General features: G+C 37.0%; 1 protein-coding gene across 1 annotated transcript; it reads left to right on the top strand.

The window, feature by feature from the left end:
- Positions 1–2,159: 2,159 nt before the first annotated feature.
- Positions 2,160–10,951, top strand: LOC127788232 (terpene synthase 10-like). Its single transcript, XM_052316343.1, has 16 exons — positions 2,160–2,352; positions 2,445–2,727; positions 2,776–3,151; positions 4,466–4,684; positions 4,983–5,121; positions 5,229–5,480; positions 5,591–5,904; positions 6,591–6,789; positions 7,619–7,679; positions 8,103–8,173; positions 8,259–8,365; positions 8,460–8,510; positions 8,605–8,695; positions 9,834–9,907; positions 10,715–10,811; positions 10,943–10,951. Exons 1-16 carry the CDS (start codon positions 2,197–2,199, stop codon positions 10,949–10,951), a joined length of 2,499 nt encoding a protein of 832 aa, XP_052172303.1. The 5' UTR covers positions 2,160–2,196.
- Positions 10,952–13,562: the final 2,611 nt, after the last annotated feature.

Raw genomic sequence — 13,562 nt, 5'->3', positions numbered from 1 at the left:
TTACAAATTATTTTATTTCAGCGGCGGTTTCAAAACCGCCGCTAAAACAAAAAATAAACCGTCGTTATTTTTTTTACAAATTATTTTATTTCAACGACGGTTTCAAAACCGCCGCTAAAACAAAAAAAAAACCATCGTTATTTTTTTTACAAATTATTTTATTTTAGTGGCGGTTTCAAAACCGCCACTAAAATGAAAAGAAAACCGCCGTTATTTTTTACAAATTACTTTATTTCACCGGCGGTTATATAACTGCCGCTAAAAATCAAAATAAAACCGCCGCTAATTGTTTAAACAATTGTTTTATTTTAGCGGCGGTTTCTTTAAACCGCTGCGAAATATGATTTTAGCGGCAGTTAAATAACCGCCGCTAAAAATAAAATACTCACTAAAAATATTAGCGGCGGTTTGCTAAACCGCCGCGAAAGTTCAATTAGCGACGGTTTAACAAAACCGCCGCTGAAAATAAAATAATATCTAAATATTTAGCGGCGGTTACTAAACCGCCGCTAATTGTTTATAAAACCGCCGCTTAATGTCAGACTTAGCGACGGTTTGTAAACAGCCGCAAAAAACAATATTTAGCGGCGGTTGTTGAAAACCGCCGCTAAATACCTCACGACGGTTGTATTAGCGGCGGTTTTCAAAACCGCCGCTAAAGTACTTTGCGGAAGTTAAAAATTGCCGCTAAATAACAAAAAAATCGCCGCTAAAATGCTGTTTTTTGTAGTGCGGACACTCCTAGTCACTGGCCGTTGACCGGTGCTGGGCACTGCTGACTAGCTCTGACAGTATGCGATTTATTGCATGATCAGATATATTGTATTACTATTCATGAGTTGATATGCACATGAGTACAGGATGCATGTGGGGATATTCATTTATTGAGTATGCTTGGACACGGGCATTTTAGCTTGGTTAGGTTGCATCCAACACGGGCACATGCATCGCGTGTGGTTTATTATGTGGGCGGAGCATGGCCTAATGCCTGGATGTATGGGCGCTAGTGTATCACGTTGATGCTCACTACGCCATTGCATTTCTATGCGCATTGCATGGTTACTGGTAGTTATTAATTCTCGGACGGGAAGACCGTTCCGAGGAAGCCTATGGCTCGGGTGTCGGGAGTACCGACACGAACACACGGGTGACAGGAGCACCAACCCGGGACAGCGCGGGCAAGTTTGTTGGAGATTTATATTGCCTCTCAAGACAGCGGCAAGTTGGTATGGGACTTGAGTGCCGTGTGTCTTGTGTGGGCCGCAAGGACCGGTATGTGCTTTTATTATGCTATGCTATTGTGTTGTAACGTCTCATGCCTTGTGTGTACCTAGGGGTTTATTCTGGGGAGGGTTTCTAGATATGTTCAGCCTTCAGCCTTTCTTTCTTTATGCTTGCTGAGTTTCTCGACTCATTTTGCTTTCCATCATTCTAGGTAGTCGCAGCGTGGGCCATGGGAAAGAGAGTCAGCTTCTAGCAGCAGTGTCGGTATGGTGTACAAGCAGTCCCGTCAGTTCATGTCAACTATGATGGTTGAGTAAGATTTACTCTATTATTCTTACTGTGCCAAGTTATTCCTCGAGTCTCGTGTATGTCGGCACATGAGTCTGTATCAATTTATTTATCTTGTGACTGCTATGCTAGCGGGGTACCCGTAGTGCATGCATGTATATATGGTTTCGCTTCCGTTGTTTTTAATCTTGTGTATGCATGCCAGGGTAGTTTTGTCTTATATGTTTCATTTTTTTTCTCTTCCGTAGGCACTCCCGTTCAGATAGTCCGGGTGGTTGGGATATCCGGGCAAGGGTGCTTACAATTAGTCTAGGGACTGAAAAATACATTAAGCCGTGATGACGTGACAGTGTGAAGATGCAAAGTTAACGTCTCAGTTAACATTGGTTAAGTCATGGATTAAAAGTGTGTAAAATTATTTTTTTCAGGATGAATAGTGAACACAATTTAGTTAATATCTTTAAAGCCATTTTTTTTATTAGTCCAGGAATTAAAATATGTATTAAGCCTATATATATGTATATTATATAGACATAGTAGCATCGATCCCTGCGAAGCGATCAGTACCGGAAGCAATTAATGGCTTTCGTGCTCGGCTTGCCAGCTCCGGCCTCTCTTCCCGCCGCCGCCGCCGCAAGTCCACGTTATTCCCAGAGCGGGAGCCGCAGCCACCATGGCCGACCAATGATTCACCACAGCTCTCAGTTTCAGTACTGCAGAGCTGCCATTCTCAGCAGCCAAACTCGTCATGATCAGAAGACGATAGTGAGGCGATCCGCCAACTACCAGCCCCCCATTTGGGAACGTCACTATTTGCAGTCACTGAGCAGTGAATATACGGTATATATACACACACACACACACAGATATATATATATATACATATATGATAAGTATGGGTTTCAATTAAGAAAACTTTGTTCTTTTTACAGGGAGATGGGTACGAGAAGCGGTCGGCGGAACTGAAAGAGGCTGTGAGGAGGAGGATGAGGGAGAAGACGGAGGATCCATTGGAGAAGCTGGAGTTGATAGACGCAGTGCATAGGCTTGGAGTGTCTTACCATTTTCGGGCTGAGATTAGAAGCACGCTTGAGTTGATGACGATGAACGACGATGGTGGTCTCATAGTAAGCGATTGGTGCAGCAACGGGGATCTACACGCTGCTGCCCTCCATTTCAGGCTCCTGCGCCAGCACCAGCTTAAGGTCCCTCAAGGTACGTGATTATCCCTGCCTTAATCAAAGTGGCAATGGTGTTGATGAGTTTCCTATGAGCTTAAGGAGTCGTTGGGTGGGGACACCAAGGGACTTCTTTCCTTGTATCAGGCGTCCTTCCTTTCATTGGATGGTGAAAGTATATTGGAAGAGGCAAGACAATTCTCAACTAAGCATCTCAAAGAGTACTTGATGATTAACAGAAGCCCGGATGATGATGATGATGAGAATCATGAGATGCTGCTGCTATTAGCTCATGCTTTGGAGCTTCCATTACATTGGACCTTGCCTAGGGTGGAGGCAAGGTGGTTCATTGATGCATATGAGAGGAGGCCAACCAAGAATGCCATCTTGCTTGAGTTTGCCAAACTAGATTTCAATATGCTGCAAGCTATTCACCAAGAAGACCTAAAACATGCTTCCAGGTATGAAAATTCTCCTTTATTTGATTTTTTTTTTGTTTTGCCATCAAATGAAAAGTTATATAGTAACTACTTTTTGAGTGTATAGGTATGAACTTAGTAAACTTATTGAGCACGCATATATAAAAAAAAGTTGGCCGCACCTTTTTTTTGTTTTGTTGTGTTGATTTTATTCTTAAATTTGTATTTTTAACTCAATTTAATCTTGTACTTTGATATTTTTTTTATGTAGCAAATTAAATTTTTTATTATTTTAATTACACATTAAACTTGCATTTTCTAATCAATTTAATCCGTAAATAGAGTGTTACACATATTTTATATTTCACTTTATTTTTTTTTTACATATAAAAGTATAGGGGTTAAATTGAATCGAAAATACAAGTTTAAGCAGTAACCAAAATAAAAAAATTTAAATTGTCACACAAAAATGTCAAAATATAAAGATTAAATTAACTCAAAAATCAGATCTAATGATATAATTGAAATAATAAAATATTTGAATGACTATATAAAAATATAAGTACAAAAATATAAATTTAACTTAAAAAAAATTTAGATTACCTTAATTAAAGAGTAGGTCACACTATATATAGCCTCTTATTGCTGATAAAACCTTTAAGAGTTATAGATTCTAGTGTTCTATATACGACATTTGGCTACCACTTTGGGACCCTTTTGTATACAGCTTAGTTTTGACTATAAATAAAGTCAAAAAATGCATTTAATAAACTAATACCAAAATTTACTCTTAAGAACTGTCTTAAAGAAGCCCTAATCTTAGAAGATATGGAAAATGAAAAATTAATTCTATCATAATAGAATTTATTTTTTCCTTTTTATTGAAGCAACTGCTAATTGGAGAACATAAAAAAATTGCCCAAAGAGGGTTGCATGAACCCTAAGAGCTAAGGCACAAGACTTAGATAAAAAAAAAAAAAAAAAAAAAGCAGACACAAAACATCACAATCACACATAGCATAGGCCCAACAAAAACTAACAACGGCCCAATACATACACCCGAAAAAGGCCCTTTAAAAGCCCCCAAACTAAATAAAGATATCCTAAAAAAGTGGCAATAGAATGAAAAGAAGACACCTTTCATTCACCACCAAATCTAGAGTTTGAACCTTAAAAGGAACAATGATATAATTTCTTTTTGTTTGATGAATTTCTATATAAAATAGAATTATTTCTATAAGAATAGAGCTTTTGTTTTTGTTTGAAATCTATTTGTTACACAAAAAAGTTAACTACTTGCTATATTTGGATCATCAATTGGTTCCTTAATATATATATATGTGTATATATAATTAGGTGGTGGGAAAACATGAGGTGGAGGGAAAGGCTACCCTTCGGAAGGGACAGGATAGTGGAGAATTATTTATGTTCTATGGGACAGATTTATGAGCCTCAATTCGAATACTACAGAAGAATGGCCACAAGGATCAACCAAATCCTCACTTGCATTGATGATATTTACGACATTTATGGTACATTGGATGAGCTCCAGCTCTTCACAAATGCAGTTGAAAGGTTGTCAAAATATTAATTTATTTAACGAAAATGTTATCAATACATTTAAATTTGATATTTAGGGTGATATTTTATATTGATATCTTATATCTTGGGTTACATCAATGTAAATATATAAGATATCGATAAAAAAAATATCACTATAATGACAAATTTAACTGTTTAAATAGCATTTTTGTTTATTTAATGATTGCTTAACATATTTCTTTTCTTCAAAGTTTTATAACAAGTTGTAGATGCATATATATATATATATATATTACTTGCACCTAAATTGACGAATAGCTTGGGCTCTCAGTTGGGATGTCAATGCAGTGGAACAACTTCCAGACTACATGAAGATTTGCTTCTTTGGTATGTATAATTGTGTTAATGAAATAGCTTACGACACTCTTAAGGAATGCGGTGTTCACATCCTCCCATATCTTAAAAAGAAGGTATTATATAAAAACTTTATTATTAATCAGAATGAAGTGGCACTAACAATGATACTTTTAATTATTGAAATATTAAATTATATTTAATTATTGTTCAAATATTGCAGTGGGAAGATTTATGCCAATATTACATGAGAGAGGTAAAATGGTCTTATATTGGTTACATACCAACGTTGAAGGAGTATTTAAATTGTGTTTGGATTACAGTAGCCAGTCCTATAGTTCTCTATCATGGTTATTTTTTAAGCACAAATTCCTTAACTGATGACGACGAGTTGAAATGCTTGGAGACATATCCAGATATAATCAAGTGGTCGTCAATCATTGCAAGGCTAGCAAATGATTTGGTAACATCATCGGTGAGCAAATTATGCTTGCATGCATGCAATGCTATCTTTTTAAAAATCTTCACTAAAATAATGTATTGCTTTCGATCTAAATAAATTAATTATTATCTTGCTTTATATAGGATGAGATGAAAAGAGGTGATATGCCTAAATCAATAGAAACATACATGCATGAAACTGGAGCTTCTATAGAGGATGCTCGCGAGCATGTAAAGCATTTGATTAGTGAAGCATGGAGCAAGATCAATGAAGCTCGAGCTGCAGATTCACCTTTCAATCGAACTTTTGTTGACATGGCGACAAACTTTGTTAGATTTTCTCAATTTATCTACCAGCATGGAGATGGGTATGGAAATGATATTGGAGGTAGGAAGAAAGATCGAGTGATTTCATTGTTATTTGATCCCATTCCTCTCACATCGAAGTACAATGAGAAGTGAATCATCGCACAATTGCTGGACATACTTTCTTACTTTTGTGAACAACCTCCTGAATGATCTCTCCTTTTTGAATAGTATATTTGGGAATGAAATAGATTAATCTCAAAATAAAATACATGGGCTATGGTGATACTTTTAAGGTATTGGATTGTGATTTTGGTTTTTTGTTCTCGTAATGTTTGCTATCAGTTGGATTACTTTGTCTCATTTATTTGAAGTAGGGAACAAACTTAATCAGACTAAAACGAGAGGACTCAAATTGAAACTCAAAAGAAAGAACAGATACTACTGTTATAATTTGCCCTATTTTTATTTTTCCTAAATTCTCATAAGCTGATGTATTGATGAGGTTTGTGTGTCTAATGCGGAGGAACAAGCACTTGCATACTTGGAAGGTTATGACAGTCAATGTTTGAAGAAATTGTTGGGTTTTTCAGAAACAAGAAAAGAAAACAATAGCAAGAACAATGAGCGGTTGAGAGCAAAAATGTCTACATAGCATCGATGATTAAAACTGATATTTATATGTGAATTCATAACAGAAATTCAAAACAAAAAATGCAGCCTTATCTGTTATCTATTGCATCTAACAGCCATATCTCCTAAGGCACAACAAAAGAAATAACAAACTTCCTGGTCTTTTGGTCATATTTCAGCATATGTTTTTGACTTGTTCAACCAGTTTATCAGCCACCTCAACACCTTATGCAGCTCCTGAGACATGCCATTCAACAGAAATAGGCATAATTTTCGCATATGGTGTCCGTTTTGGGCCCTCGACCCCATTTCAGAAAGCTCGTGACGAAACGCATCTAATTCACTACTTTGCTGTGACTTATGATGGATTTTGGCAGTTTGAGATCATTTACACTATCAAAACTGTAGTTTTGTGTTTTTAGTTCATTATTTTAAACGTTTCTTTATTTTATTTTGTAAGCCCAGTCCATTAAGGTAATGCTGGCCCAGTAAGTTTTCTGTTTTTGCCTATTTAAGATGTTCATTTGCATTGTAGGGTTCTTGATTGCTTGTGAAATAAGAAAGAGGTTTGTTTTCTTAGTGCAATTCGTATTCGAGTGTATATGTTTACTGTGAGTTGTAGGTGAGCCTACATCATGTATTGAATTGAAATCCAAAACATAGATGTCCACCCTTTAAGATGATGCTATACCTATTCTATTTGGGAGCAAGTTAAGATGTCTTGCTTGTAATTGCTTCTATCACATATGGCATTGTTGACACAGCAAAGCATCCACGCTATAAAATGTAGGAGACAGCCATACATCAAAAGTGATTGTGTTCTGCATTACGGATTGATAGGTTTCAAATTAATTCTAACAATTAATGATTATGGAGTGGTGGCCAAAACAAAATGTGCTCAAAATTTAGAGTCTTTTTAAACTTTAGGGGTTTGTCATTGGGTTGAATTTTCTGATTCTAGTGTTTTACCTGCCATTTTTCCAAAATTCAGTTTTTTCTTTCCTTATTCTTGAAGTTCAATGTATAGATTTGGATTCTATGGCTTTTATATTTCAATTTGTGGTTTCTTCCCTATTTGTTTCAAAATTGATTAGATTTTCAAAAGAAAAATATTACCAGTACCATAGGGAAAAGTGAAATGACGAGCAGCAGCAGAATAAGAAAGGATGCAAACGTTACATAAGCAAGTAAATTGAATGCTAAATTCTTTCATATGTTCCACCTGATGGACAGGCCTGTCATGCAGCTGTCTATATGAACAAGCCTACTTCAGCTGAGATGACAACCATGTTAAGTAGTTGTCCAAGGCACTTATTAACAATTAAAAAATGAATGCTTTGCTTCGATTCGTTATTAATCTTTGGTTTTTGAAAATTCATATTCTAGGCTAGTTGAACTCTATTGAATATTCGATTTTCCCCTCTCTTCCTTCATGTTTATATAGCTGAGAATTCAATAGGCCTATTACTTTTTAATCTCAAGCTGCATATGGGAAGTGGTCAGCTTATCCTTTATTTGGGTAAGGTGGCCACTATCTTCTTAGTGTTCAAATTGCTACATGGCATAACCAAGAACCTTAATTGATTGTTGTGTTGCCATGTTAAAAATCAATCTTCTCTGCTGAACACATGGAGGATAAAGAAAATCCAAAACCACCACCACCACAATTATGCTGGTTGATTGTGGTTTTTCATCCTTATTTTCTTGTGGTTTTCAGTACATAAACTACATAAACCTAGGGAACAAGTTACAGATGCTGAAGCTCTGTTAGATATAACAAACACGTTGGTGAGCTATGTTAAAACACATAATAAGCATGGAGTGACCCCATCATATTTTGTAAGCTGTCTGGTTCGGAATTTTGGGCGAGGAGGTGGGGGTAAGTGGCGGTATTGAGGATGGTAGGAACACTGTACGTTGGAAGGATATTGGTCTTGCAGTTTCTCATATTTACCAAAGGACTCCTGGATGCTGCACAATGTATGTATTTAGTAGCATGGTTTAGATATTCCTTTGATCGTAATATTTAATGTTAAACTTGAATTAATTGAAATTCTCTGTATATTTGCTATAGGCTTGGACCTATGAATAATGAACAAAAGCAAAGGGCTCTATGCTGCACGATGTATGCATTTAGTGGCATGATTTAGATATTTATTTTATCTTAATATTTATTGTTACACTCGGACTAGTTGTAATGCTTTGTATATTTGCTATAGGCTTGGACCTATGAGTACTCAACCAAAACAAGGGAAGACTGCTGTTCGTAAAAAGCGAGTGAGACCAACAGAATGTGCTCTGCCTGAAGAGGTACACAAGATTATTCAAACTTTGGTGTGAGCAAGCTTCTGATGCTCTAAATGTTGGTTCTTTTATAAATCCAATTGGATGACTTGTCATCACTCTGTGTAACTGTGGCTAGTGGTTGTTTTTTAATTTTTTGTTTGGGCCGGGGGGGGGGGGGGGGGGGGGGGGGGGGTTATTTCTTTTCAATTGGTCTATGTTGTAAGTGGTATTAGAAAGTATGAAAAATTTATGAGACTGCCTGAATATATATTTGCCTGTACAAATAGAAGCAAGCAATGAAAAAGATGTGGATTGGTAAAAACTATTTGACCAATTAATATCCGAATAGAAGTGCCTAATCATGCCAAATACAATACCTACCTCTATGGTTAAGAAAATTATTCAATCTAATCTTTAAACAAAAAATGATGTCTACAGATTGGAGAAAGCCCATTTTGGTGCCTATTTACATGAGCAAAACAAGTTTTCAAAGTTGTGAAAATAACAGATATCAAGCTAATGAGTGATACTGCAAAATTTGTGAGAGCACTGAGAGGGTGATGAACAAATCAGGACATATGATATGAAGATCGATATGTTGCTTTTTGTTTGATATAGTTATAAATAACTCTTCCTATCCATAATTTGTTAAATTGGTATATTTAAGCCACTCGTTTTTTAATGGACATTCTCTCTCCTTTAGATGAAGTCCATCTGTTTTGTAAAATTGGTACTTTTAATATTGTTGATACGAAAGCTTATTTTAATTCTGTAGTGTGAAATGACAAGGAGTGATTAGCTCCTAAGATGACTGATTTGTGATACCTAAATATTACCATCGGCATTTTGCTTCTCATTTTAAGTTTTTTTCCCAAAATCTTTCTCATTTACTCGAATTTATATCTTTCTGCCACCATGCAATACTATCACAGTACGGAGGTCAGACACTGATGACATTATGGCAGCTATGTTTGATATTTTGAGGAAGAAACAAAATTTAGTATTGAACAGAAACTCCTTTGTGCAGACAGTTGAAATTATCTTTACTCTATCCTTCTGGTCCAAGGCTGAGGTTTTTGTCATCATAACTTGATATGTATAAATGCATGGTGTTGCAAAACTTTTTTTTGTACTTTTGTGAGCTGCAATTTATATTTGTAAGTATATTGAAGGATATAGATTAAAAGAAGCAGAGTATGCCGTAGCTCCTGGCTATAGTCTCCAGAGTTGTTCCCAGTATTGTGAGTCTCTATTAGAAAATATCAAGATGGAAGAATTCATTACAGAAAAATAATATCAATTACAACCAAACTTGAAATATATCTAATTTTTTATTTTTCTCTCTCAAAATAAAATATTTGAAATGATCATCAAAAGAGATGGGGAGGCCAATTTATAGGCCTCCCTTACGTGTTGGCGCCACATAAGATTTCGGTTACTGTGACTACTAGTTTCTTCTGGCTTCTTTGATGGCTGCTGGCTTCTTTGTCCTTTTGTTCAATTTTAATAGTGTTTGATTTCTTCCACGTTCTAACTTCTTCTTCCACAAATATCAAAAAAGCTGGCCCTTTTGTTTTCTTCAATTTCTTTTTCCCTTTCTATATTTTATTCAAACATTACAGGCACCTTTCTTCCTTCAATGTTGCGGCTGCTTTCCCCCCAACAGAATAGATTACACGAACACAATAGAGAGAAGAAAAGAAGGTTGTGGGAGATGATGCAAAGAGGCCCACTAGTGAAGGGAAAAAGAAGGCTTTATTGTGTGATGTTAGTATAGGGATTGTAAAGTTATATTTGAGAGAAAACTTAAATGTAATTTCTTTTGAGAAATTGTAATGGTAGCGAAAGACTTTGGCAGTATAAAGAAGTCATTTAAGCATGTATATAATGTTTTTTAAATGGTTTTTCTTGAACGGTGGTGAGTGGGTAAGTGAATGCATTTGGAATTTTTGAGTTTCATAGATTTGAATATTATATTATTTTAGTTTTTTTATAGTGAAACTATTTGTTAATTTAATTATTATTGTTCCTTCCTGACCAAAGGGAGCAGTCGAAGACGGGATCGCAACAACTGAGAGCTGGCTTCGGCGACGGGTCCGTTCGGGAGAAGGCTGGCACCTGCAAGCACTCTGACGCTCAAGTGAGTAAGACAGTAAAAAAATGACGGTGTATCAATAGGTCAAAGAGCAGAACATATCTTGCCTCTGAAAAGAGCTGATTGATATAGGAGAATGAGACATCTTTCTGCATGCATGTGTCATGCATTTGCAGGTGATGTAATTGAGTACCTGGGGCTGGTGGAGGTTCCCAGGTGATAGCGTGGTGTCGAGAGACCCTCATTAATGTAGATGGGATCTGTCATTATTAATAAGGATGGTTTTTGTAATGATGTTGTAAGCTGACACAGGGCCAAGATGGGGTTGAGATCGAGCCATGAGGGATGGATCAAATTGGGCCGAGAGATGAGCTGAGATTGGGCCATGAGATGGGTCGGATTGGACCTAGAGGGATGGGCCAGATTGGGCCCGGACGGTGCATAGTCCCCCAAGTCAAATGCTCGAGAAGCGAGCGTTCGAGATAGAAAAGGGAAGTCTGGGCAATTTGTTGTATACACTAGTTTTGGAGAGTTAGATTGTTATTAGGGCCTGACCGAGATGGATGGCCGAGTTGACGCATGGTCTCGTTCGAATAAATGTTGGTTCTGAAGGTATTTGAAGGCGACTTGGTCTTTATGGTAAAGTAATTTTCCCCGTGTGTTGATCCGTAATGCCTATGGTGCTCGTAACGGGTGTGGTTTCGAGATTTGAGGCGTTATACCCGGGAGAGCTCAAGGTGACATCTGGATGTAATGGCTGGCTAATTTATCTTGGATGTGCACAAGCAAAGTTTGAGCTACTGTTGGGACGTACTCAGGGTATAGCCAAGCTCGTGTTTGGTTTTTACTACCCAAACTCGGAAGGTAGAGGAGAAGATCGAGCTACCCTCGTCGAGGACTGAATATGCTTTTGGGAGTGGTGCTCTAGTTATGGTCGACCTCTTAATCCTCATAAGATTGGGACCAGATTTGGTGCCAGGGGAAGTCCCCCCGATGTTCTGACATACGACACTTGGAACTTCGAGATATGGAGCGTTATGCTTGGGAGACGCAATGCCGTAGGTACGAGCGGTGGCTCATGATTTCCCTCTCAGATTGAATACACGACATGTGGCATGCCCCTAGTGGTGGATTCGCAGCGAATGGTTTCCGACTGTTAGATATGTCGCTAAGCGTCTGGTGGCGTTTTGCTTTCTTCCAGACGCGTCGTATGGGAACAGTATAAAGGGTGTGCCCCCTCTCTTCTAGATTTTCTATCGTTACTTCTTTTTCCTCCTTGTGTCAATAGTGTATTGTTTTCTTAAGTCTTTCTCTTTAATCGTTTGTGAAATGGCTCCTTACCTTAGTAGGGAAATGTTGAAGGCTCTCTTCGAGGGAAAGAGAGAAGCTTCTAGCAGTGCCAGCGAAAGAGATATCACTTTCACAGCTGTTGATCCTGCATCTTCCACCGTTGCGCTAGTTCTTCCGACTGCTTTTGGTGCCGTTTCAGCGTCGCATTCCGAGGGACCTACTATCGATGAAGGCCGATTTTGGGAAAATGCCATACATTGGAGTTTGGGTTCCGAGCAGAGATGGCTGCTCTCAAACGATCGCATCGAGAAGAGATAAGATGCATCCAAGAGGCAGAGAAAAGCAAGGTGGGAGATGAAGTAGCCAAGATGACATCCGGCCTGAGTCAATGGCTGGAGGAGGCGGAGGCATTGTTGGTTCGCTACCATGAGGTCATAAATCGACTTACCTGCCAGGGCAGAGCTTCATGATTCAAGGGCAAAGGTCACCCATCTGAAAGCGGCTCCTTTCTTTTCTTCATATAATATGTCATATATATTATACATTAGAAGTGTTCTTTTCTTTTCCATATAATATATCATATATATTATATAGATAATGTAAATTTTCTTTTAATTTTTATACATTGCATTTAAATTAATTCTCTCAATATAATATAATACATGTATAACTATTATACACAAAATATTGTATAAGAATTAATTATCCAATGAGAATTGTTTTTATTATTAATATCCTAGTAAAAATCATTAACTCTTAATAAAGATTACAATTTTCATCACTTAGTCAACCACTACACTCGGATATACATGTGACCTTCTAGGTTCACCACTAAATAGCAATCAAGACACGTCAAACTCTTTGACGCCAACTATAATACCCAAGAAATTCGGATTATTTGAGAATAAGCATTTTATTAGAAAAATAAAATTTCAAGAAAGATTGACATCTAAATAGCCTAAAAAGGTGATCAAATCGGCTGTAGGGAGTGCCCTAGAGCCAAAATGTCTAAGGAAAATAATATGGTATTAACGAGCATTTTGAGACATGATTTATGGCATCAAATGAAATTGGATCAAAAACGATTTTCGGTACAGTTAAAATGTGGCTATGATTTAAGCTGAAAAATCGAATTGTTGTAAGAGGCTTCTAAAAAGACAACAGAACCTTTAAAGAAGTCAAATATTCCATAAGGAACAACCCTTAAGTAGCCTCGAGATGAAATAAGGGGTTTTCGCAATCAAAACGTAATTTTGGGCCAAAGTGTAATTTTTGAAAATTTTCGAGAGAGGTCGAAACAACATTATTTCTAAAACTTTAGGGGATCAAACGAGAAGTTTAGAATGTGATGGTTGACTGCACTCTCACCCTGCAATTAAAACACAAAACAAAACACAATAAAAATTTTATATTTTATTTATTTATTTAGGCGAGAGGTTTATACTCGTCAGTGTACGAGTGCAGTTGTAGTTCAAATTTAAATTTATACTTTCTGGATAAGTCCAG

This window comes from Diospyros lotus, chromosome 13 (genome assembly GCF_014633365.1).
Source record: "Diospyros lotus cultivar Yz01 chromosome 13, ASM1463336v1, whole genome shotgun sequence".
NCBI lineage: Eukaryota > Viridiplantae > Streptophyta > Magnoliopsida > Ericales > Ebenaceae > Diospyros > Diospyros lotus.
Note: the sequence above shows the minus strand (reverse complement) of the source record. Positions and strands in the feature narration are given on the sequence as shown.